The sequence below is a fragment of the Lactuca saligna genome, chromosome 4, assembly GCF_052625555.1.
Source record: "Lactuca saligna cultivar CGN05327 chromosome 4, ASM5262555v1, whole genome shotgun sequence".
Classification (NCBI taxonomy): Eukaryota; Viridiplantae; Streptophyta; class Magnoliopsida; order Asterales; family Asteraceae; genus Lactuca; species Lactuca saligna.
In genome coordinates, this window is record NC_136420.1 from 335,997,576 (window position 1) to 336,019,407 (window position 21,832).

The following is a 21,832-nucleotide window of genomic DNA, read 5'->3' on the forward strand; positions in this document are numbered from 1 at the left end:
GTAAGAACTGAAGATTTCATGCATCTGTACGACGACATTACATGGTGGAGTTTCGTATTAGTTGAGGCATTCCGTCGAACAGCTTGCATGCATATTCGAGGATTTGCATATCGTTAAGGATAATGATATAAGAATTTATATCCAAGGCACTCGATTCGATTTTTTTTCCGGACAAGTCGAGACCTGCAGGAATTCGCCAAGAAATGTGAAGGAGTGGCTGAGCCGTAATTGAAGGGTGTTAATTGTAAAATTCGAACATTGCACAATAAAATAAGGGGGAACGTTTAAGTAAATAGATTTAAGGATATTAGATTTACCGTTTAAAAAAAAAAGAATATTTAATTTCTTGAAAAATAAATAGGAAGAAAAGATAAGAGAATATTTACTTTTTGGGAAAATGATCTTTGAGGGTAATAAAGTATTCGTCTTGTATTCATTAGGTCCCTTATCTTTTTTTTGTCTTTATTATACCATTGAACTTGTAATCCCTGTTCACCAAAGCCACCGTAACCGGTTATCACCTGTTTTACCGGTTACCACATTTAATTAGAGATGACATGTCTTATTACGTGGAATTAGAACACATGTTTCTCTTTCACCCGTTTGTCCTTACAGTTAGGGTTCTTTTTAATTAAGGGAATAAAAAGTTCAATCGAAGCATACGGTTAGGAAATTGAAGACAACTGGTGAATGCGAGTGTTATAGTGAAGAAGATGGCCTCCGATTCCAAACAAAGTAAGTATTTAACAGTTTATTTACATTATAATGGTTTATTCGCACCAAAACCATTAGTGTACTTGAACGCTGTTGTTGTTTCAATCTGTGATGTCGATTTTGGTGCAATGGATTTCAAAGACTTTAACTTGTTCATTGCAAAGTTGATTGAAGGCAGTTGTGATAATGTATATTATTGCACTAGAAATGAACCATTGGCAGAGGGTATTAGGAGAATTACGAATGATGCTGACTACTTTGAGTTTATTGAAACGGGTTATAGTGATGAAGCCGGTCTAAGAATGAATGTGTATATAGACCACGAAAATGAACCTGTACTTGATTGAGCTGATGATGAAGGGCATTATTTCGACGAAGACCTGGATGATGATAAAGATTCACAACTTTCTGATGATATTCCATATGAGCATGAAGCAGATGATTACATTCCTTCTCTTGACAAGACTATTGGTGATAAATTCTTACATCGGGTGTCAGGTATGTGTAAGGATATAAATGATGAGGCTGAAACTGATGAGGTTGAAACCAAGAATGGAGATGACAAACCAGTGTACCCTGTCCATAATGAGAACCAGAAATGGGACAAAATGGTGCCAATTCTAGGTATGAGATTCTCTAACCCCATGGAATTGAAAAATTGTTTGACTAACTATGCAGTGAAGAATGGGTACAACCTTTATTTTGAGAAAAATGATAGTCAGAGGTTATTAGTGAGATGTTGTAAAGAGAACAAGAACCCCTCTTGTCCTTTTAGACTGTGGGCTTCCTGGATGAGCAGTGAAAGGTCTTTCCAAATTAAGTCATTAGTTGATGAACATAACTGTTCAAGAGTCTTCAAACTTGGTTCCATTGTAACATATAAATGGATTGGAATGCATTTTAAGAATCAACTTCTGAAGAACCCTAAAATGAGCATAAGGAAAATGAAGGCCAAAGTGAGTACAAAGTTTAACTTGATTGTTAGTGTCACTCAATGTAGAAATGCTAGGAGATATGCTTTGGATGAGATAGAGGGTAGTTTGATAGAACATTATGGTAAAGTATGGAGTTATGGAGAAGAAATAATGAGGACAAATCCTGGTTCAACAGTAAAGATAGATGTGAATGTCATGCCTGATTCCACAACCTACTTTTCTAAAATGTATGTTTGTTTTAAGGGTGTGAAGGATGGTTGGATTGCAACATGTAGGAGGGTAATAGGGGTAGATGGTTGTTTTTTAAAGGGTATATGTAGAGGCCAACTGTTAGCAGCTATGGGTAGGGATGCAAACAACCACATCTTCCCTATTGCATGGGCTGTGGTGGAAGTTGAAAATAAGGAAACATGGAAGTGGTTTCTTGACCTCCTTCTGGATGACATTGAAATGGGAATTGGTCATGGATTGACCCTCATATCAGACCAACACAAGGTATATTTCTGTTTTGTTTTGTTTAAGTTGAATGTTTTTGTTATGTCATCTATTTCATGCTTTCTTTCAGGGATTAATAGAGGCTGTCAAAGAAAGGGTTCCAGCAGCAGAGCATAGACAATGTGCTAGGCACATCTATGCTAACTTCAAGAAAAGTTTCAAAGGTGAACAATATAGGAAGTTGTTTTGGGCAGCAGCTGCTAGTACTACTCAACCAAAATTTGAGGCAGAAATGAATTCCATAAAAAAAATTGATCCTTTGGCTTATGAACACCTCATGGAAAGGGACCCTAAAAGTTGGTGCAGGGCATTCTTTGAAGTGGACAGGGCTTGTGATGCTTATGAGAATGGCATATCAGAAAGTTTCAACTCTGTTATTGATCTTGCTAGGAAAAGGCCACTCATCACCATGTTGGAAGAGATAAGGATTTATGCAATGGAGAGGATGTATAAAATGTTGCAAGAGGGACAAAGTTGGGGGAATTTAAAAATATGTCCATCTATAAGGTTGAAGATATCAAAGCTAAAGAAACAGCAAAGGTATGATATAACTTCTATTTTATAAATATTATATGTCTCATCTATAAGATTAATAGAACTTCTTATTTTTTTGGGCAGATTTTGGGGTGTTATACCATCTGGGATACAACAATATGAAGTTAGGATTGGAAATGATGGATATGCTGTGGACCTTAACAACAACACATGTGGATGTAGATCTTGGCAAGTATCAGGTATCCCATGTGTGCATGCAGTGGCAGCCATTTCATACCTTAACAGGAATGCAGAGGATTATGTTGCACCATGGTTCCATACAGCCATGTTCTTGACTTGTTACAACCATACCATTAACCCACTTAATGGTAGTTCCATGTGGCCTGGAGCTCCCTACATGAAGCCATTGCCTCCTCAAAAAAGAAGGTTACCAGGAAGGCCAACCCTTAAAAGGAAAAAAGATCAATCTGAGATGGAAAGCAAGGGGAAAACAAGGCATACTATCTCAAAAGCAGGTTCAGTTAATAGATGCAGTATTTGTAGAGAAAGGGGCCACAATAGATCAACATGTCCTACTAGACCAGCAGATGTAGCATCCACTTCAAGGCCAAAAAACAAGAAACCTAAAAAATGTAAAAAAGAGAAAGGTATGCTATTAAAACAATATAATTTAAATGGAACATCCAACTCATTAGCTACATATTTGTATAGCAGGTAAAGTGGAACCAGTTCAAGTGGATCCAGTTCAAGCAGATCTAGTGGATCCAGTTCAAGTACCAGCTCCACAGGTTGATCCAGTTCAAGCAGATCCAGTGGATCCAATTGATGTACCAGCTCCACATGTTGAACCAGTTCAAGTAGATGATCCACATCCAGATGTTGATGTCCCTGCTCAACCAGTTGCAACTAGGCAGAGGATACGAAAATACTCAGAAAGAATTACCAAGATAGGGTTGAGGAGGAAGGTTTTGAAGAAAGAAGGAAGCACTGGACACAACCCAATGGTGTTGGAATGATTTTATTTGGAAAGACAAACTTTTAGTCTTATAAATATGTAATTGGGATATTAGGACAACTGTGGGCACATGGCACATCTTTTGACATATTAGGACAACTGTGGGCACAGCTTTTGTAATAGTGCACATGATGATGGAATATTACAACTTTGTCTTTTATCTATATGCTTTGGTGTACGGTTATTTGCATATAGATTGTTTAATCTTATATTATCTATCATAAATCAAGTAAATTTAGTATTACTACATTAAGCAAAGTTTGGTGTTGTTGTTGTTGTTAATCTGGACCATATTACCCTTGGATCACATCAACACATTAACAATTGATTACTGCCAAATTTAATATGGACCATTTTACCCTTGGATCACATCAAGACATTAACAATTGATTAATGCCAAGATTTAGTCTTGATACATTAAGAAATGTTTGATGTATCCAATGTGGTTAATCTGGACCATTTTACCCTTGGATCACATCAACACAATAACAATTGATTACTGCCAAATTTAATCTGGACCATTTTACCCTTGGATCACATCAACACATTAACAATTGATTAATGCCAAGATTTAGTCTTAATACATTAAGAAATGTTTGATGTATCCAATGTGGTTATTCTGGACCATTTTACCATTGGATCACATCAACACAATAACAATTGACTGCCAAATTTAATCTGGACCATTTTACCCATGCATCATGTCCAATTCATTAACCTTTTAAACATATTAATACTTCTTGGAAAGCACTCAAAACATCAAACTATCATTAATCAAAAAGATTTAGTCATAATACATCAAACAAATTACAACATTAAGGATTACATTTAGTCTTTGAATACAGCTAAACTAAGGGTTAAATTAAGGGCTAAACTACTTCTTAAACACAAACAACAGAAACAACACAATCATCACAACTTTATGAGTAAATAGCTTCCATTTGAGTTTTTCAAACTCTTGTCTAACAACCAAATTTTCTTGTTCCATCTTCATCTTACATATGCTGATCTCGTTTTCCAATATAGAAACTTTGAGGGTTAAATTGCACGGTTCTTTTTTGTCCTTCCCAGAATTGACTTCATTTTCGGGGGTTTCAGGCTCCAACCATTCCCAGAACTTGCATTTTGGTCCTTCATTCTTGAAAAAAGTAACAAATTGGTTAAAGAAAGAAGATAAAACGAAAAGTAAAAAACAATTGCTTTACCATGGAGTTAGGGCACAATCTGAATTTTTTTCCTGGATTGTCTTTAGTTCGTGAAGTTCGTACACGAGATGGTAACCCACAGTAACAAGGATTTTCAGGTTGAAATTCAACATTTCGTTTGGAAGAAATAGAAGAAGAAGAAGAAGACATGTCGATCTAGGGCAAGAACGGGCAAGAAGATGCAGTACTTAACTTTGCAATTAATAAGCCCAGTTTATGGCACATAATGCCACGTAATATCCACATAACTAGTAACCTACAACAACTGGTATCAAGGGCTTTGGTGAACAGGGATTACAAGTTCAATGGTATAATAAAGACAAAAAAAAGATAAGGGACCTAATGAATACAAGACGAATACTTTATTACCCTCAAAGGTCATTTTCCCTTACTTTTTTGGAGAATAAATAGGATCTTTAGCTATGAATACGAGAAACATTAGGAAAGAAAGAAAAAAAATTAGGAGAGTAATTAGGAACAAAACATAAAAGTATATTAAAATTTTGAAATACGGACAACATATGTCTTATATGTTTATAGTTAAATTTTACTATATTAGGTAACAAAAAAAATACTATTTAATTATGAACATATAACATAGCATTGTATAACTAGGCCCCATCTAGAACATGTGCAAGGTGGACATTGGAACTTCAAGGGGCCTAATTTTTCTTTTAATAATATGTATAGTTTTAGTCCAATACAAATCTAAAGCATCTAGCATCATCACTTCATTACATACGGGAGAAGGTTGCGTCGAACAAAAGCAAGAAGGCATCGATCACATTGTCGTTTAAAAAAAAGAATAGCAATCGTCGATCAACATCCAGACGTCCAACGACAATAACTTAAACCTCAATGAGACAAACCACAACTACTCAGCGAGAGGAAGGGTAAGGGGTCGATTATCACTTTATGATTCTTCATTATTGGTCATGATAATCAGGTAATACCAATACTACAATAGATTATGAGAAATTGAGGAATGAGGATTATCAATTTATAATTGTCAATTGCATACTTGTGCATACTTGAATGTATGAATGAATTATAGAATAAATATGACAAAACTTCATAAATGGTCCCTGTCGTTTCACAAAATCTGAAGTTTCATTCCTAACTTTAAAAAAACCTTACGAATGATCCTTGTGGTTTCAAAACTTTTAATGTTTAATCCTTATGGTTGACTCCGTCAATATTTGTCCGTTAAGTGAAGGACATTTTCGTAACTTCACTACCACAGGGACCATTTATGAGGGTTTTTCTTAATTAAAAAAAAATAAAATTTAATATGCAAGGGGTCCCACCCTCTCTCTCTCTCTCTCTCTCTATATATATATATATATATATATATATATATATATATATGTCTTCTTCCTAAAAAGAACACACATTTTTCTTGATTCGAGTTTTTTAAGTTCTACAACTTCAAAATGTGAACTTTGATCAAACTGTTTCTTCTAGAAATCGTCACAACCTGCAGACCTACCATGGTCAAATCCCTTGGCCTGATAAAGACTACAAGGAGCCACCATCGGAGTTATTCTTCAAGCTAGGCGAGTTGTCGTCATGGTCGTTTTAAAGAACTTGTATCCCAGAGTTTATCACACCTTTCTTGTTCCTCTACATTTTGGTATTAACTGTAATGGATGAGGTCAAATCTCAAACAGAGGGCATATCAATCCAGGTGTAACATTTAGATTTTTATTTGTAACAAAAGTATCGTTAACCAGGCAATGTTCTACATGGTGATGCAATTTCTCGGAGCGATCAGTGCTGTCGGATTTGTGATGGGGTTTCATGAGAATTAAATTGAGAACCTGGTAAGCAATATCTGATTTTTTTTTACCATGTTCTAACACCAAATATCGCCTCTGCAAGTAGAAAAGGTGGAAAGATTAATTGTATCCGTCTTTGATTCATTTTTATGTTAACATGGAGAGGGGGTCATCATATATATATATATATATATATATATATATATATATATATATATATATATACATAGATTGTGACTAAGTTTAGTAGTAATATTAGAGGACAATAGCACCGATCTTACATGTGGTTATGTGTCCGAAGAAGACGATTGTGTTAAATTGATGGTGAATAGATGATTTGGGGAAATATTACACGTTACCAGGAGCAAACGTAAAGTCAAAAATTTGGGGTAGCAATGCCTCATATTTACCCATATCGATCAAAAACCATCACATCCATTTCACTGTTTCAGAGTTTTGCGGGTTCTGTAGATCGATTGAAGAGGTTTCGGACATCAGATCAACACAATACATTCTCCTGTAATGACTCAATTTTTCAAAGGAAAATTTTCATTTTTGATTATCCAAACACATTTCCATAAATTACAAAATCCCATATATAATTGTTTTCAAACTCATATCACTTACAACTTTTATTTAAAATTTCAGAGTGTCCCATAAAACGCCTGTGTGAGAGTGGACGCTGCACCATCAAGCATTGCCCTTGCCCTTGGGATCCGATGTACCTCAACCAAATCCACAACATGTAAGCTATGCTTAGTGAGTTCCCTTGAGCATACCCCACACACAATCCACGTAACACATATCATATTAGCTATGAAGCTACATATACCATATAAGCCATGCATACATAAACCTGTAAGGATATCGTGGCCTCCCCCCAGGGTCTTAAACCTTCGTGCCATGGGCTACCCCACATGGTCTTTACCTGGGAATGCCATGGGCTACCCCACATGGTCTTACATCCAACTGCCACGGGCTCTCCCCGGGGTCTTTCATGCAATAACATACATAATCAACTTAGCATATCATATCACAAAAGTGTCTAATATACTACATACACATACATAAACCTGTAAGGATGTCGTGGTCTACCCAGGGTCTTATACCATCATGTCATGGGCTACCCCACATGGTCTTTTCCTAGGAATGTCATGGCCTACCCCACATGGTCTTATATCCAACTGCCACGGGCTCCTGCCGGGGTCTTCCATGCAATAACATACAATCACTAGCATACTACTTAGCACAAAGCTAACTATCATACCACATATCTCTACAAACGCTAGTGTATCACATAACATAAAATGGGCCGACCTTGGTGCCTTAGACCCATTGGTATGGTCAGAAGATTCACCTCTCTCGAGTGCTGACTAACAAGCTAGAACTAGATATATCCCACGTGTTGCCCCCACTCAACTGCCTGTAAGCATCATTTGATAGACTTTTCATAATCCCAAAATTACCCTCAAGGTCAACCCTGGTCAACCTTGGTCAAAGTCAACGTCAACAATCCATGTTAACCTCAACTCATCGAGTACATCTAGCGACTCATCGAGTTCCTACCGAGTCCAGTCAACCTAATCAAACCCTAGCTAACTCGCCGAGTTGTTTCATCAACTCGATGAGTTCACTTGATGTTCAGAAGGCAAGGAAACATGATTCGACTCATCGAGTTTCTAAACACGATCTGACTCATCGAGTTTCTAGGGCAACTGTAAGGTCCGAATATGGATCTTTACTAGTAGTTAAGCAACAATCAATCACACAAGAAGAATAAGATGAAAAGGAACCAAGCTTGCACACGATTATATTAAAAAATCATCAGGTACCACTCAATGGACTCTGTGTAAAGGTGATGGCATCAACAAACACAAAAGACCGAATCCTCCACTATTTATACAAGACCAGACCGTAAACTGGGTTTACTACCGTAAACAGGGTTTACGGCCGTAAACTAGAACACAGTTTATGGTCTTAAACACATAGACAAACCAAAACGCATGCACAAATCATAAACAATATTACAGACTCTATCCAAAACAATATACATATCAAAGCCTAGACCAGACTATTAACTGGATCCTTCAATCTCCCCCTTGGTTTGGTACTAGCTAGAACTCAGTCCTTGTCGACTACCAGCACATCAGATCTTCCCATTGCTCCATTCCATATTCTCTTGTCAATGATCGTAGCCACCATCCGCGTGTACTTTTTTGCAGCAGGCTCAAAAACTTCTTCAGCTACTATAATCTGATGATTTGCAAGTTGATGTATGTCTCGCTCGCCAAATTGAAGCATATCCCTTTTGTCATACAAGTGAATACAATCTTCCTTGACCTTGATAACAACAACATCTGAAGAATCATCATACACCCAATATAGCATGGATTGAAGAGACCCATCAGGAAAATTTGAAGAATGGGAATATGTTTGACTTGAGCAGTAGCAGGCCACATCACCGTACGAAGAGGCTCATTTGTCTTGGGATCAATGATATGCTTGTGAACTTCAACAAAAGATTCTGCAGTCTTCATTAACGGAAAGCCTTTGGCCACTTGATCATCCAAGAAAGATTTAAACTGACTAGCTCTGAGATTTCCTAACGGATTTAAGAAGTGGGCTTTGGATAGCTCGATAAGGTCAACTTTAGTAAAAGAGTGAAAATCATGAGCATCCTTGTACAGTTCCTTATTCCCGCTCTTCCTTCTCACCATAAACATGTCCATAGTGTCATGGAATCCCCACAAAATGATTCCTAACCTATCACCATAGGTGTCCCTGAAAGTATGAGTGCTTAGGTCTGTGAAGGTGATTTAGGGCTTATCCCAAGGTGCCCTATGATCCACACTCCTCTTGAATAACCATTTGCCTTTGTTAGCCGATTTTTCAGCAACCTTCTTCCTTTTAGCACCTTTTGATGATGCTGCCCTTGAAGCTAGTTCTGGATCTACTTCAAAACGATCCACGATGATGGTGGATATGATTGGTTGAGAAACAACGGGAGCATCAACACTTGGACCATCTTGAATGGGAGGATTGATCTGTGATTCGTCAACAGGTGACTTGAATTCATCACCAAATTTATCTTCTAGTTTCTTCTTCAAATCGAGGAAATTTGCGGTTAAGAGGCCAAATTGTGTCTGAAGATCAGCAATTTGCTTCGTCTTGAGAGCATTCCCTTCGCTAAGCTCGGCCACTTGAATACTGAGCTCTGTGTTTTCAGTTTGAAGGTTATCGAACTTGATGACTAGCTCAATATTCCTTTGATCAAGATCAACATTCTTCTGATTTAGAACGTCAACCTGATTCTGGAGTCCACGAAGTGTAGGAAGTCCTTCTCTTGAACCGTCACCCCCAATAAAAATTCCTTTGCCGTGAGAGGGTGGCGTAGAAAATTGTTCCTCTGCTAAGAGCTTGGAAAGCCTAACCGAGGCTTCATCGTTATCTGGCCTGGGAGGAGAGAGAATTGTTTGGAATGAAGAGCCACCAGCTTCAAATACAGTACTAGGGCCTTCACTGAAAGGTTCAAATGAAACAATAACAGGTGTGATTGTTGGTGGAGCTGTAAAATTTTGAGTTGTAGCACTCTGAGTTGCCAATCTCAGAACGAGTCTGCGTCTTTTGCTAGGTGGAGGAGAGGCTTGATTGGTGGTGGGATCACTTTCCATTGGCGTAGATGTAGGTAAAACGACATCAAGGGGAGGAATCCCTTACACCGTCACCATAGGAGTTGCTATTTCCGCCGTTGGTTTGGAAACAGGAGGTGTAGCTATGAAAACATCTTCTTTTTCCCTTGTCTCTGTTGTCGTATGAACAACTTCATCAACATTGTCAATCAAGTTGTCAAGGTTTTCTCCAGTCATAAAATCATCATTATTGCTGAAGTTAAATGGAATATCATCTTTATCGAGTTTGGTAAGGTCGACATCCTCGAACTCTTCTTTCTCGTTCCCCGATCCCTCATTGTAATCCCCTTGAACTGGTACGGATTGCAATTTGTGTTCTTCGGCAACTTGGGCATTTGCAGCAACATTTTCATCGGCATCATGATCTAAAATAGTAATGACATCATCAGACACAACCCTTTCATATGAAATGGGCTCTGATGATGGATTATCAGATACTCCATGGGACTTTGAGGATTCACCAATTTTAGCAAGATTCCCAAACTTCACCAGGGGATGTAAACCTTGAAAGACAACCTTGCCCTTTTTATTTTTCTTGATAAGACCAACTGTGTGAGTGCCCAAGGATTTTATGTCCAACTTGTCACTATCCTTGATCATTTATGGAAACTGGTCGTCAGTGAATACTTGAATGAACCTTGGATAAAGCAAGAGTACATCTATGGTTCTCCGGGTCATGGCGTTGATGTTCACCAGGAATTCATCGAAAATGAAATTTGAGAAATTAAACTTTATGCCAACAGCCAATGAGACAATTGCCGCTATGTTCCTGAGGGAGATCTCATCAGCTCCAGATCTCTTTCCAGAAATGCAGCTCACGAATACGTGTGCTAAGAATCGCCAGTAAGGAGGCATGAGCTTCTTCACTGTGGGAGGGTAGACACCCTCATATCCCATCCTCTAAAGGATCTATTGTACATCATCAATTCCAATTTCAGTAGGGAAATTGGATTCATCATCGACCAACAAAGTGTCTCTGATGTACTGCTCTGTAATCTTGATCTTGCAACCTTTGACTACAACTTCAATTGCAATTTCTCCATTGACATTTTCCATTTTAGCTGTCTGCCAAAACTCCCGGATGATATTCTGATAGATGATGGGATTTACTGTGATGGCATAAGATAAGCAACACTCTCTCAACCTGTAAATCATGGATTTGAACTCTGCATGAGTGACCGGAGGATCATCCAGCACGATCTGCTACAAACTCATTAGCGATTTCTTCAGGAAAGAGTAGTTCCATAAAAGTTGGATTGACAGCGGAAGCATCTCTAGACATGAACTCTATCTCAATAGGTGTAAGAGGTGTAGCATCAACATTAGGGGTTTCATTTACTTCCTTAGACTCTGGACTATTTGGTTGATCAGATGACTCCCCCTCAGGTGGAGAAGAGAACCTTCCTTCAGATGTAGCAAAGAACTCCCCCTCAACCGTTGGAGGTCTGTAGACAACTTCTTTGTCTTCGTCTTCATACACAATCTTTGAACCAGAAGAGGATCCACTTGAACCATCTGAAGACACATTGAGAGATTTGAAAAGTGATGTGTAATCAAATAACCAGTCAGGACCCACTCGAGCATCTGTCATTCTCCTCCAACCAGCGCACGTCATAGGATTCGACTATCTGCTTAGTCTTTTTGTTGTAAACCCAATGCGCGGTGCGTGCAACATATCCTACAAAGTAACAATCATTGGCTTTGGCATTGAATTTAGGGTTGGAATCCAAGTGAAGAAGGGTGCAAGGATAGCCAAATACGTGGAAATGGCTAACGGAAGGCTTGTGTCCATAGAGAATTTTGTATGGGGTGTTCATTTACGCTTTGTTGATTAGAACACGACTCTGCACATAGCAAGCAATGTTAATCGCCTCGGCCCAAAAGAAAACAGGTAGTTTGGAATCACAAAGCATTGTCCTTGCGGCATCTTTCAATGTTCTATTTCTCCTTTCAGCAACACCGTTCTGTTGAGGCGTGTGAGCGGAGCTGTATTGACGCACTATTCCCTTTTCTGCATAGAAGTGATCAAAAACCGAATTCTTGAACTCAATTCCATTGTCAGTACGGAGTGCCTTCACTTGGTTATTGGTTTGCTTCTCAATCATCACTACGAACTTCTTAATCAGATCAGCAACTCCCACTTTGTTGAATAAGAAGAAGACCCACGTAAACCGAGAGAATTCATCGATCACAACTAGACAATACGAGCTTCTATTGATGCTCAGGACGTTGACCGTACCAAATAAGTCCATATGCAATAATTGGAGCACTTGACTGATTGAATTTACTTGCTTGGGAAGGTGTGGTTTCCTATGGTGTTTGCCTTGAGCACATGAAACACACTTCTCAAATGTAATAAAGTCTCTGACAGGTAGGCCTCGGGGCATCTCATTTTTAGCTAGGTGATTCAAGTTTTTTGCGTTAGCATGACCGAGCCTTCGGTGCCATACCATTGTGTTTTGTTCAAAGAGTTTTGAGAAAAGGCAAGTGACTTGTTCAGGAAGGTTGCTGTTCATGTCAATAATGTAAGCATTTCCATCCTGCTTAGACTTAACAAGAATCCACTCTTCCGGGATAACAATGCCTGGCTTGAGAATCATACATTCTTTGTCGGTAAAATGGGTAGAATAGCCTTTGTCGCAAATTTGAGAAATGATCAACAAGCTTTGCTTTAACTCGGGAGCGAAGTTGACATTCTCAAAGCTTAACACTCCATTTGTGACAGTTCCTCTTTGTGTGATCTTTCCACCATCTCCACCTGATATTTGCACAATTAGTCATATGTTTAGCATACATTTTTATTCATTTTTAGCTAACTATGTGCATAATGTGGACAAAAGGTACTTAATAATGCTTAAATTTTGTTTTCAGTCCAAAAGACATGCTTGGAAGTGAAAGGGAACAAGGAGAAGCAATGAGAGACCAAAGAATGAAGAATGAGGAACAAAAGTGCATCTACTCGACGAGTTCTCGAGGTTACTCGGCGAGTACCCAAGAATATTCCAGAAGATAAGTCAATACTCCTGGCATAAGGAGGATTTTATGCACCTACTTGGCATGTTGGGTGTTCTACTCGCCGAGTACCCCCTGTTTGGTGATAATTATAAATATCGAACCATTATCCGAATGGAAATGACTTTTGGCGTTTTTGAGAGCTGCATCTGCGAAAAAGAACCCTTTGAAGAGATGAGAAACCCTAACCTTCAATCCTTTGAAGAATCAAGGCAATTTAGGTTATTCATTCCACTTAACCTTAGGAATTAATCATGTTTATCCTAGTTGAATTTGATTTTGAGTTTGTTTTTGCTATGACTATGAACTAAATTCGTTTTGTTTCTGTTGGGAAGACCAAGTTACTCCTATGGTTTAATTATTACTTTTTGATTGATTGTTATTTGGTGATTTTATTAAATTAAGTTTGTTAAAGAACCTTATGCATTAATAACAACTATTTTCTGTTAATTGGAAGGCAATTAAGCTGCATGAACATCTCTTAGTTGTTAACCTCATATGTTATGTGAACACTTTATCATATGCCTAGGAATAATGAATATGAAACTAGGATTATTTAGAGAATGGGTAAATTAATGTGTGAGCTTGTTTGAGAAACCAACAAACAGGAGGTTAATTGAAATACCAACTTGATTAACCAATTACAAATCTTATTTAATCCAAACAATTGAACTGAGGAATAATGAACATGAACCTAACCACTATAGTTGTAACCGATAATAATTGATTTATCATTTAAATAACCGTAGGAGTGAATTGGTTGAACCTAAACAGAAACCCTTTATTAAATTTGGTGAATTTGTCATTTGCTTTAATTGTTTAGTTAGTTAAGTGCTTAAGTGATGTGTTTAAGTTTCTAGTCTTGTAAAACTAGAGAAAAACCCTTTTACTTTTATTACTTGTTTAGTTAAAATTAGTTATTAGATTAATTTCCGTTCCCTGAGTTCGACACCCTACTTATCCAACTATACCACTAAAAGACATGTTCACTGCCTTTGTGTGCTTAATGTATCAACTAAAAGTAGGATTAAAACTAGTTCGTTTCACACACATCACCGCTCGCAAAGGAAACATAACCCCCATTAAAAGATTGAATTTCGATCAATTGGGAGATGTCTCCAGTCATATGGTGGGAGCATCCGCTGTCGACGTACCAAGGACGGATGACATTCCTCTGCAACTGTCCCTGCAAAATAAGCGGAATCATTTAGATTTGGGAACCCAGGTCATCACTATCCTGGGTTTCCTTTTCACTTTCTCTGAATTAAAATTTAAAGATTTCAAACAAGGATCCTCATTCCTAATCACTATAGAAGGTGGTAATGATGGATTGGAAATTCACTTGGGCACCCAATGAGATTTAGGTTTTATTAAATTTTATGATGGTTTTAAAATAGGTTTCATTTTAGTTTGCACTAAGCCTCTGGATGTTCTACGAGAATTGATTGAAGATCCAAAATGGCCTTTTGATGAAGCCGATTTTGGCTGAGCCTTGTTTGGTTTTGGCAAACTATTTTGAGTTTTGTTGACAAAAACCTTTTTATTCTTTTGAAAACAGCCCTTTTTCTACTTCGGTCATCTTTCCAATCATCATTTCGAGAATGATATCTTGATAATTTTCTAATTAATGACCTTCCTCGAGATTCGTTCTCTCCTCTTGGTGACAAATAGTTTACAAAGATCTTGTTTTGACAATTCCTAGCTATATGACCACCAACACCACAATTAAAACAAATTTGTTTATTATTTGAACTTGTACTACATTTATCAGATTTGTTTTCCTTATGGACACTCTTACTTTTCTCAGAAGAACATGAATGAGGACTAGATTGAGATATAAGAGAGGGTGTCTGAGTTGTTGTGACTTGTAGAGTTGATGGTGTTTCATGATTATCACAAGCATCAAAATTACCAAACAGTTCATCAAACATATCAAAGAAATTAAATTCAACTGGATCAGAATTAGAACATCACACAAAACATCATCAGTCTTAACATTTGAATCACAAAAAGAAATAGAAATATCAGAATTAGGAATAGAAACAGAAACAGAAACTCCAACTCCATGCTTCGCCTGTTCTAAGGGTTGATCTGCATAGGAAGTAGAAGCGTTAGTACTTTCAACATTTATAAATCCTCCTGAGATGAAACCAGATGGTTTACCATAACCTATAAATGATTTATTAGCAATCTCATCGTTAGACAAGGGTTGATACAGATATGTGTGATTATAAGGAGGAGGCACACTATCGTATCCCAAACCCTTTTATTGATTTCGTTGAAATCCATGCAGTGATCAATCATGTTGGCAACTACCTCGCTTGATCCATCGAATTTTTGAAAAGCAAAGTTTGCAGAATCAAATCTTTTCTTTAATGTATCAAGCTCGACAGTCAACGCATCATTTTGACTTTTAACATAATTGTACAGTTCACATTTCTCACTGTACTCTGCCTGGACTCTTCTAAAATCGTTTATTTTAGCTTCTAATTGAGCTTTAAGGGGCTTTTGTCATTTCCTAAGTTGGTAGCCCTCACATGTAAGGTCCTGTACTTCTCTACACAATAATTGGATTTCATCACGAAGAACTTTAACATATTCTTTACATGTATAAGAACAAGATGTTAGAGTTACCTCGCTTTTCTTGGGCTCAAAAGAGGTAGACGTCATGAAAGCAAACTGCAGCTCCATCATTTCTGCCTCGGGATCAGATTCATCAGTTTTTAAGGAAACATCATCAATCTGAGCTAGTGAGCATTTTCTAGACCTGAGATATTCAAAGCCTGAATCTGGTCCTCCCAGTCAAAAGACTGTGCGACCATAGCTGTCTCACCATTAGCTGCAACACCTGCATGGTTGTTTGCCACTGCTACCATCGTTCTGTTGTTGTTGACCATGCGGTTTGGCTTTGGATAATCACGAGCAAAGTGACCCGGCTCGTGGCAGTTGAAACATCTTAACATGCTCTTGTTGAATCCCACCTTCTTGTCAGCATTCATGCCCCAGTTGCTTTTTCCAGTCTTCTTAGCAAACTGCTTGGCCCTGAAAACAGCCATAGCAATCTTCCACGTGATGTCCATCTCTTCCACGTCTTCAGGATGAATCTGATCCAAATCAGCAAATGACAGCTGAGGTAGAAGATCTCCATCTACAAAAGCATTGTAGCAGTTAACAAGCCCAACTTCTAGAGTCAGATTCTCATCAGTATCCTTAGGGTTTGAGGAAGAGGCTACATCAGACACATTTGGAGAGGAAACAACATGTGTGGAGACAGATGGTTGAATTTGAGGATGAGGAATAGGTGATGCAGTAGTGAAGGTCTAAATATGAGGTGGTTTAGCAGCAAACCCTTGACCTGAAGAGGACATGATTAAGGATAAAGCATTGTTGGATGAGATCCCAAGATTTGCAGTAGAGTATGAGATCACGTGATTGATTTCTCTCTGTTTGTCATCAATATCACAGGCTTTGATGATTGCCATGGTTTCAGAAAGAGTGAGACAGTTTAGATCCTTAGTCTTTTTGATCACAGCAACATTCATATCCCAAGATCTGGGAAGAGCGTTGAGAAGCTTCTTGTTGATTTCTGACTTGGTCAAGTAAATCCCATATATGTTCATGTACGTTGTGAGAGTTGTGAACCTCTGCAATTGAGCCTCAAGAGTCTCTCCTGGAATGTAGTTAAACATGTTGAACTTTTGTCTCAACATGTCCTGGCGACTCTCCTTAATATCCCCATTGCCCTCATAAACTTCAATTAGGGCTTCCCATAGATCTTTAGCTGAAGTGTACTCATGAAAACCTTGAGCGATGTCGGGAGATAATGCCATAGTTAATGTGGCTAAAGCCCTTTTTTGCTCCTTAATTTTTTCAAACTCCTCATCAGTGTAGTTTTCAACCTCCTTGTCAATCACTTGGCCCCCAACTATCGTGGTGATTCTAACAGGGCCTCTAGAATGCTTCTCCAAACCTTAAAGTCTTTCATTTTGATGTACTTTTCAATTCTATACTTCCATTCGGGGAAACCATCTGCATACATCAATCTTGGAATTCTTGTGGTGGTGCCCATAATGGTGTCAAGTTCATGGAAATGATTTTGACCAGTAGAATCCATTTGAAATCAAGCAAATTAAGCAAATTTAGTTTAAAATTTTGAGTTTATGGTTGAAAGAGTTTACGACCGTAAACTAGGTTTACGGTCCAGGGGATTACGACCGTAAGCAGGGTTTACGGTATAGGAGTTTACGGTTTATGAGTTTCCGGTTTATGTGTTTGCGATCCTTGCAAATTAGTTTATGGTTTATGATGATTCTAAGATTACAGTTCTTTATGTTCTTGATTCAACAATCGTAAATGGAGTTTACGATCGACAACAAACTCCCAGAAACCCCTTATAAACACGATAAACACGATTGTTTTCAGTAGAAGCACTTCCCGTCACCACATAAACACTAACAACAGATTCGTACTTCAAAGATATTGGTTGAAATAGCCCAAAAAATAGATTGAAAGAAGCCTTAACACCGGTTTTTGCTCTGATACCAATTGTAAGGTCCGAATATGGATCTTTACCAGTAGTTAAGAAACAATCAATCACACAAGAAGAATAAGATGAAAAGGAACCAATCTTGCGCATGATTATATTCAAAAATCGTCACGTACAACTCTATGGACTCTGTGTAAACGTGACAGCATCAACAAACACAAAAGAACGACTCCTCCACTATTTATACAAGACCAGACCGTAAACTGGGTTTACTACCGTAAATAGGGTTTACGGTCGTAAACACAGTTTACGGTCTTAAACACATAGACAAACCAAAACACATGCACAACTCATAAACAGTATTTGATGAGACGAAAATTCTGTTTGATCAGTTAGATCTTACGCAGGTTTATCAGAATCAAGCAATAAAAATAACACACAAAAGAATGAACCAATAATGAGCTGAATGATTCAATATATTCACGCCTCAGCAGAGCTCGAAGAAGAACTTCCGCTGTAGAGGCTTTTTAGGGTTACAATCGATAAAAACAAAAATGTTATGAAAGATCGACTTAACAACTACGTACCAAGATGCATGCAAGCATCTATAAATACTAAAACCCTAAATATTAAATCGCGGATTGACAAGCCCAATCCGGATACAAAATTGGACTAAGAAACGAGCCCAAGATGCAACACATTTTAAACCCAACAATCTCCCCCTTTGCGTCAATTGGGACGGGACCTCACTTCGGCTTACTTGCACCTGCGGCACCAGCTTTCTTCACGGTCTTGAACAAGCATGGAATAATGGCCAGAAGTGTTTGTCGGAAGTGAATATACCAGTTGATCATGTCGTTGAAGTATTTCTTATCACTTTCCGAATTCTGCTTGCACCGATTGATGATTCCCAGAACATGCTCCAAGCAGGAAGTGGTGTAAAAATGTTTGTCAGCCAAAGCGAATAAGCATTTCTGACCTTCTTCCCTGGTGAACATGACTGAGTTTTGCTTTGGGTCAATCTTCCCCATATGTATTCTATTTAAATCACTTGTAGAACCAACTGGAGTGATAGTAGGCTTCTTTCTGAGGACACTTGCAACTTCTTGATCCAACTTGGCAACCTCCAAAATATAGCACACCAACATCCTTTTGAAATGATCTATGATTGGCCCATATTCCATTTCATTGATGAGGAGAATGTTGTGCAGGATTATCCAGTCATGAGGATTTAAATTGGGATGATCAGCTAGAGAGATGGCATGTTCGATTTTGTCGGACCCCCTCAAGATCTTGAATCTGACATTTGTGAAGTTACCCTCCCGAACGGGTTTGAGGACCCAAACATTGATAATCTTCTGTGCACTCCACGTCTGATACTGAGGTTGAGCAGTCCTCAGATAGAAGTCTATAAGTTCCCTATCTACCTTCAGGTGAGGATGAGGGACTTCAGCTATGTGGGCGAACGCATGAAAGATAAAGGCCTTTCTGGTCAAGGGCATGTCAAATTGAGAATCAACCGAATTGACCCGGTCCAAGGAGATCACGGGTTCAAGCTAAAGGGTGTTGGGGACTCGATAGCTTCTTTAACAAGCTCTTCAAGAGTCCAAGGAGGAAATAGAGTTTTTCTGCTTTCAAGGAGATCATGAGCCTCCTTTATCTTCCTCTCATTAGCTTCAGCCTCTTTAGCAATCCGAGCATTTGCATCAAGCTCCTACTCTCTAGCCTATTTCTTCAGAATATCAGCAATAGTTTCTTTGTCCTCACTTTCATCACTGTCATTGAGAACCTATTTGCCTTTGTCTTGAACACTCAAACCTGATGCATGAACAGTTGTTGGTTTGGTTGCTCTAGGAGGAACTAATGAAGAGATTGGAAGTGGTTGAGATTGAGATTTAGGAATAGGAGGAGGTTGAGATTGAGCTGTGGCCTTTGAAGTCTTTTCTCCCCCTTGTTTCGGATGGGCCACCTGCTCAGGAAGCCCCTCAATTCGGCTAAGCAAGGCAAGGGTAGGAGCAAGCTTCTCAGCAAGAGTTCGCCTCACCGAGTAGTTGAGAATCGGGTCATGGGCTTCAATAATATTGGATAGAGCGTCGTGGACATCCGAAACACAACTTTGAATCACAACTTTCTTAGACCAAAGAGAATCGACCTCCTTCTCTTCTTGGGAGAGTTGATGACTTGAAAGTTGGAGCTCAGATGTTTTGCGAGCAAGTTCATCCTTTGAAGAAGATTCTATGGCAAGGGTTTGCTGGAAGTTGAGCAGACGATCGGCAACAGAAGACTGAAAAGATTGATTGTCTTCTTTGAGGGTTTGATGAAGGCTGGCAAAGTACTGTTTTTCTGTTTCTAGGGAAGTGGCCAGCTTCTCCACAACCGAGCGAACCCTTTTGGAATTAGTTTCGGCTGCCCCTGCAAAGACTCCAGAAAGATGTTAGCTTCTTGAAATAGTTTTTCAAATTTTTTGGTCGCAGCAGCACAAGCCTTTGTAGATTTGTCAATAGCAGTAGTAGCGGAGTTGATTGAGGCTTCGTGTGCTTTGGTGAAAGTGTCCACCATCCCCTTAATGGCGGCTTCCGAGATATGAGACTTTGAGGTAGAGGAGGAAGCAACGAGATTATCAATCTTCTCGTGGAGTTCCTTGATGTGCTTTTTGGTGACAGGAGCATCATCATCATCATCACTTTGAACCTGGTAGGGGCTGTAGTAAATGGAATCGAAGGTCATATCTTCCCCTCCTAGAAATGTCTCGGTTTCAGCTGAGTGAGTGGGAGATAAGGGTGTAGTGGATGGTCCAGTAGTGGGAGTAGGTTCGGGTGCTGAAGTTGGTTCGAGTGTAGGTGTATGTTCGGGTGCTGAAGTACGATCCCCTGTATCAGATTCGTTGGTTCGAACTCCAGTGGTTGTTGTAGTGGCTTCAGAGAAAATGGGTGGTGGTATAGGAATAAAAGTGGGTTGAATGTAAGTAGAGGTAGTTATGGGGGGAATAGAAATAGAGGAGGTTATGGTGGGAATGGAAATAGATATAGTAATAGGTGGAGAAGATATAGGTTCGGTGACAGTAGGTACCTCATGAATAGGAGAACGGGGAGGAGAGTCGCCTCGAATCGACTCTTCAGAGTCTGAAATTTCATCGTCTGAATCACTCGTGGAAGAAGCAACAACTAGTTTTTGCTTCAGTTGTGTTTTCTTCTTCTTCGGTGGAGGAGATCGGGCTGCTTTTGTCAACTTTCGCTTCTTAGGAGTAGGGCCTTTTGCTCCTTTTGCAGCTTTCTTGATTTTCCCTTTCTCTGGTTTCTTTCCCCTGGTGGCAGGTTTGTCTGCGTCATTAATAGACTGAAGCATCTCAGGTGTCAACTCTCTCGGACCCGAAGGAGGAAACTCCTTGTAGGTTTTTAAGATCCTGCTCTCCTTGGATACACCAGCGTACATGGACTCTGGAATTGATCCAACAAAAATAAATTTGGAGGGATTAGTCACAATAATCTTGGTGGTTTGAAACACACCAATCGAGGAGAGAGGAGAGTTGGCCACTGTGGGGACATGATATTTGTCCATGGCCCTTTTGGTGACGATCGTCCAAAACTCGACATAAGATATTTCAGTGTGCCGAGAGGTAGAGCCAAGGTTTTGAATCAATTGTTGCCACAGGACCGAACTGTAATCAAGGTTGAGTCCATTATACAGACCATAAAGGATGGTCATGAATAATCGGCTGGCCCCATCAGAACCTGCACTTCGCTCAGATAAACCCTTGAAGAGGATCGTGAAAAAGTCATTCCATTGAGGAGGAAGGCACGACTTCTTGAATTTTGTCACCATCGTAAGGATTTCTGTTTATCCCATGTTATAAAACATGGAGAAGAGTTGACCCACAGTGATTGAATCAGGGTTAACCCTCGATTCGTCAGGTTTAAACCCTAGAATCCCGCAAAATCACTGCTTGGAGATAGAGGATTTGTTGTCAAGAATGTCGAAGTAGATACGATCAACAGACTTGTCGTAGTG

General features: G+C 38.9%; 2 protein-coding genes and 1 long non-coding RNA gene across 3 annotated transcripts; 1 reads left to right on the forward strand and 2 right to left on the reverse strand.

Annotated features, from left to right (window-relative positions):
* The first annotated feature begins 713 nt into the window (after nucleotides 1-713).
* LOC145040975 (uncharacterized) lies at nucleotides 714-3,655 on the forward strand. Its single transcript, XM_078988852.1, has 5 exons — nucleotides 714-1,008; nucleotides 1,075-2,144; nucleotides 2,215-2,684; nucleotides 2,763-3,286; nucleotides 3,354-3,655. The coding sequence occupies exons 1-5, from the start codon at nucleotides 714-716 to the stop codon at nucleotides 3,653-3,655; spliced, it is 2,661 nt and encodes an 886-aa protein (XP_078844978.1).
* Nucleotides 3,656-4,401: 746 nt separating this feature from the next.
* Nucleotides 4,402-5,130, reverse strand: LOC145040221 (uncharacterized). Its single transcript, XR_013679885.1, has 2 exons — nucleotides 4,860-5,130; nucleotides 4,402-4,792 (listed from the first exon to the last, which is right to left on the reverse strand). It is a non-coding gene; the product is annotated as an uncharacterized LOC145040221 (long non-coding RNA).
* Nucleotides 5,131-12,143: 7,013 nt separating this feature from the next.
* On the reverse strand, nucleotides 12,144-17,974 carry LOC145040976 (uncharacterized). The gene is made up of 5 exons (XM_078988853.1): nucleotides 17,727-17,974; nucleotides 16,694-17,289; nucleotides 16,106-16,567; nucleotides 15,268-15,507; nucleotides 12,144-13,084 (listed from the first exon to the last, which is right to left on the reverse strand). The coding sequence occupies exons 1-5, from the start codon at nucleotides 17,972-17,974 to the stop codon at nucleotides 12,144-12,146; spliced, it is 2,487 nt and encodes an 828-aa protein (XP_078844979.1).
* Nucleotides 17,975-21,832: the final 3,858 nt, after the last annotated feature.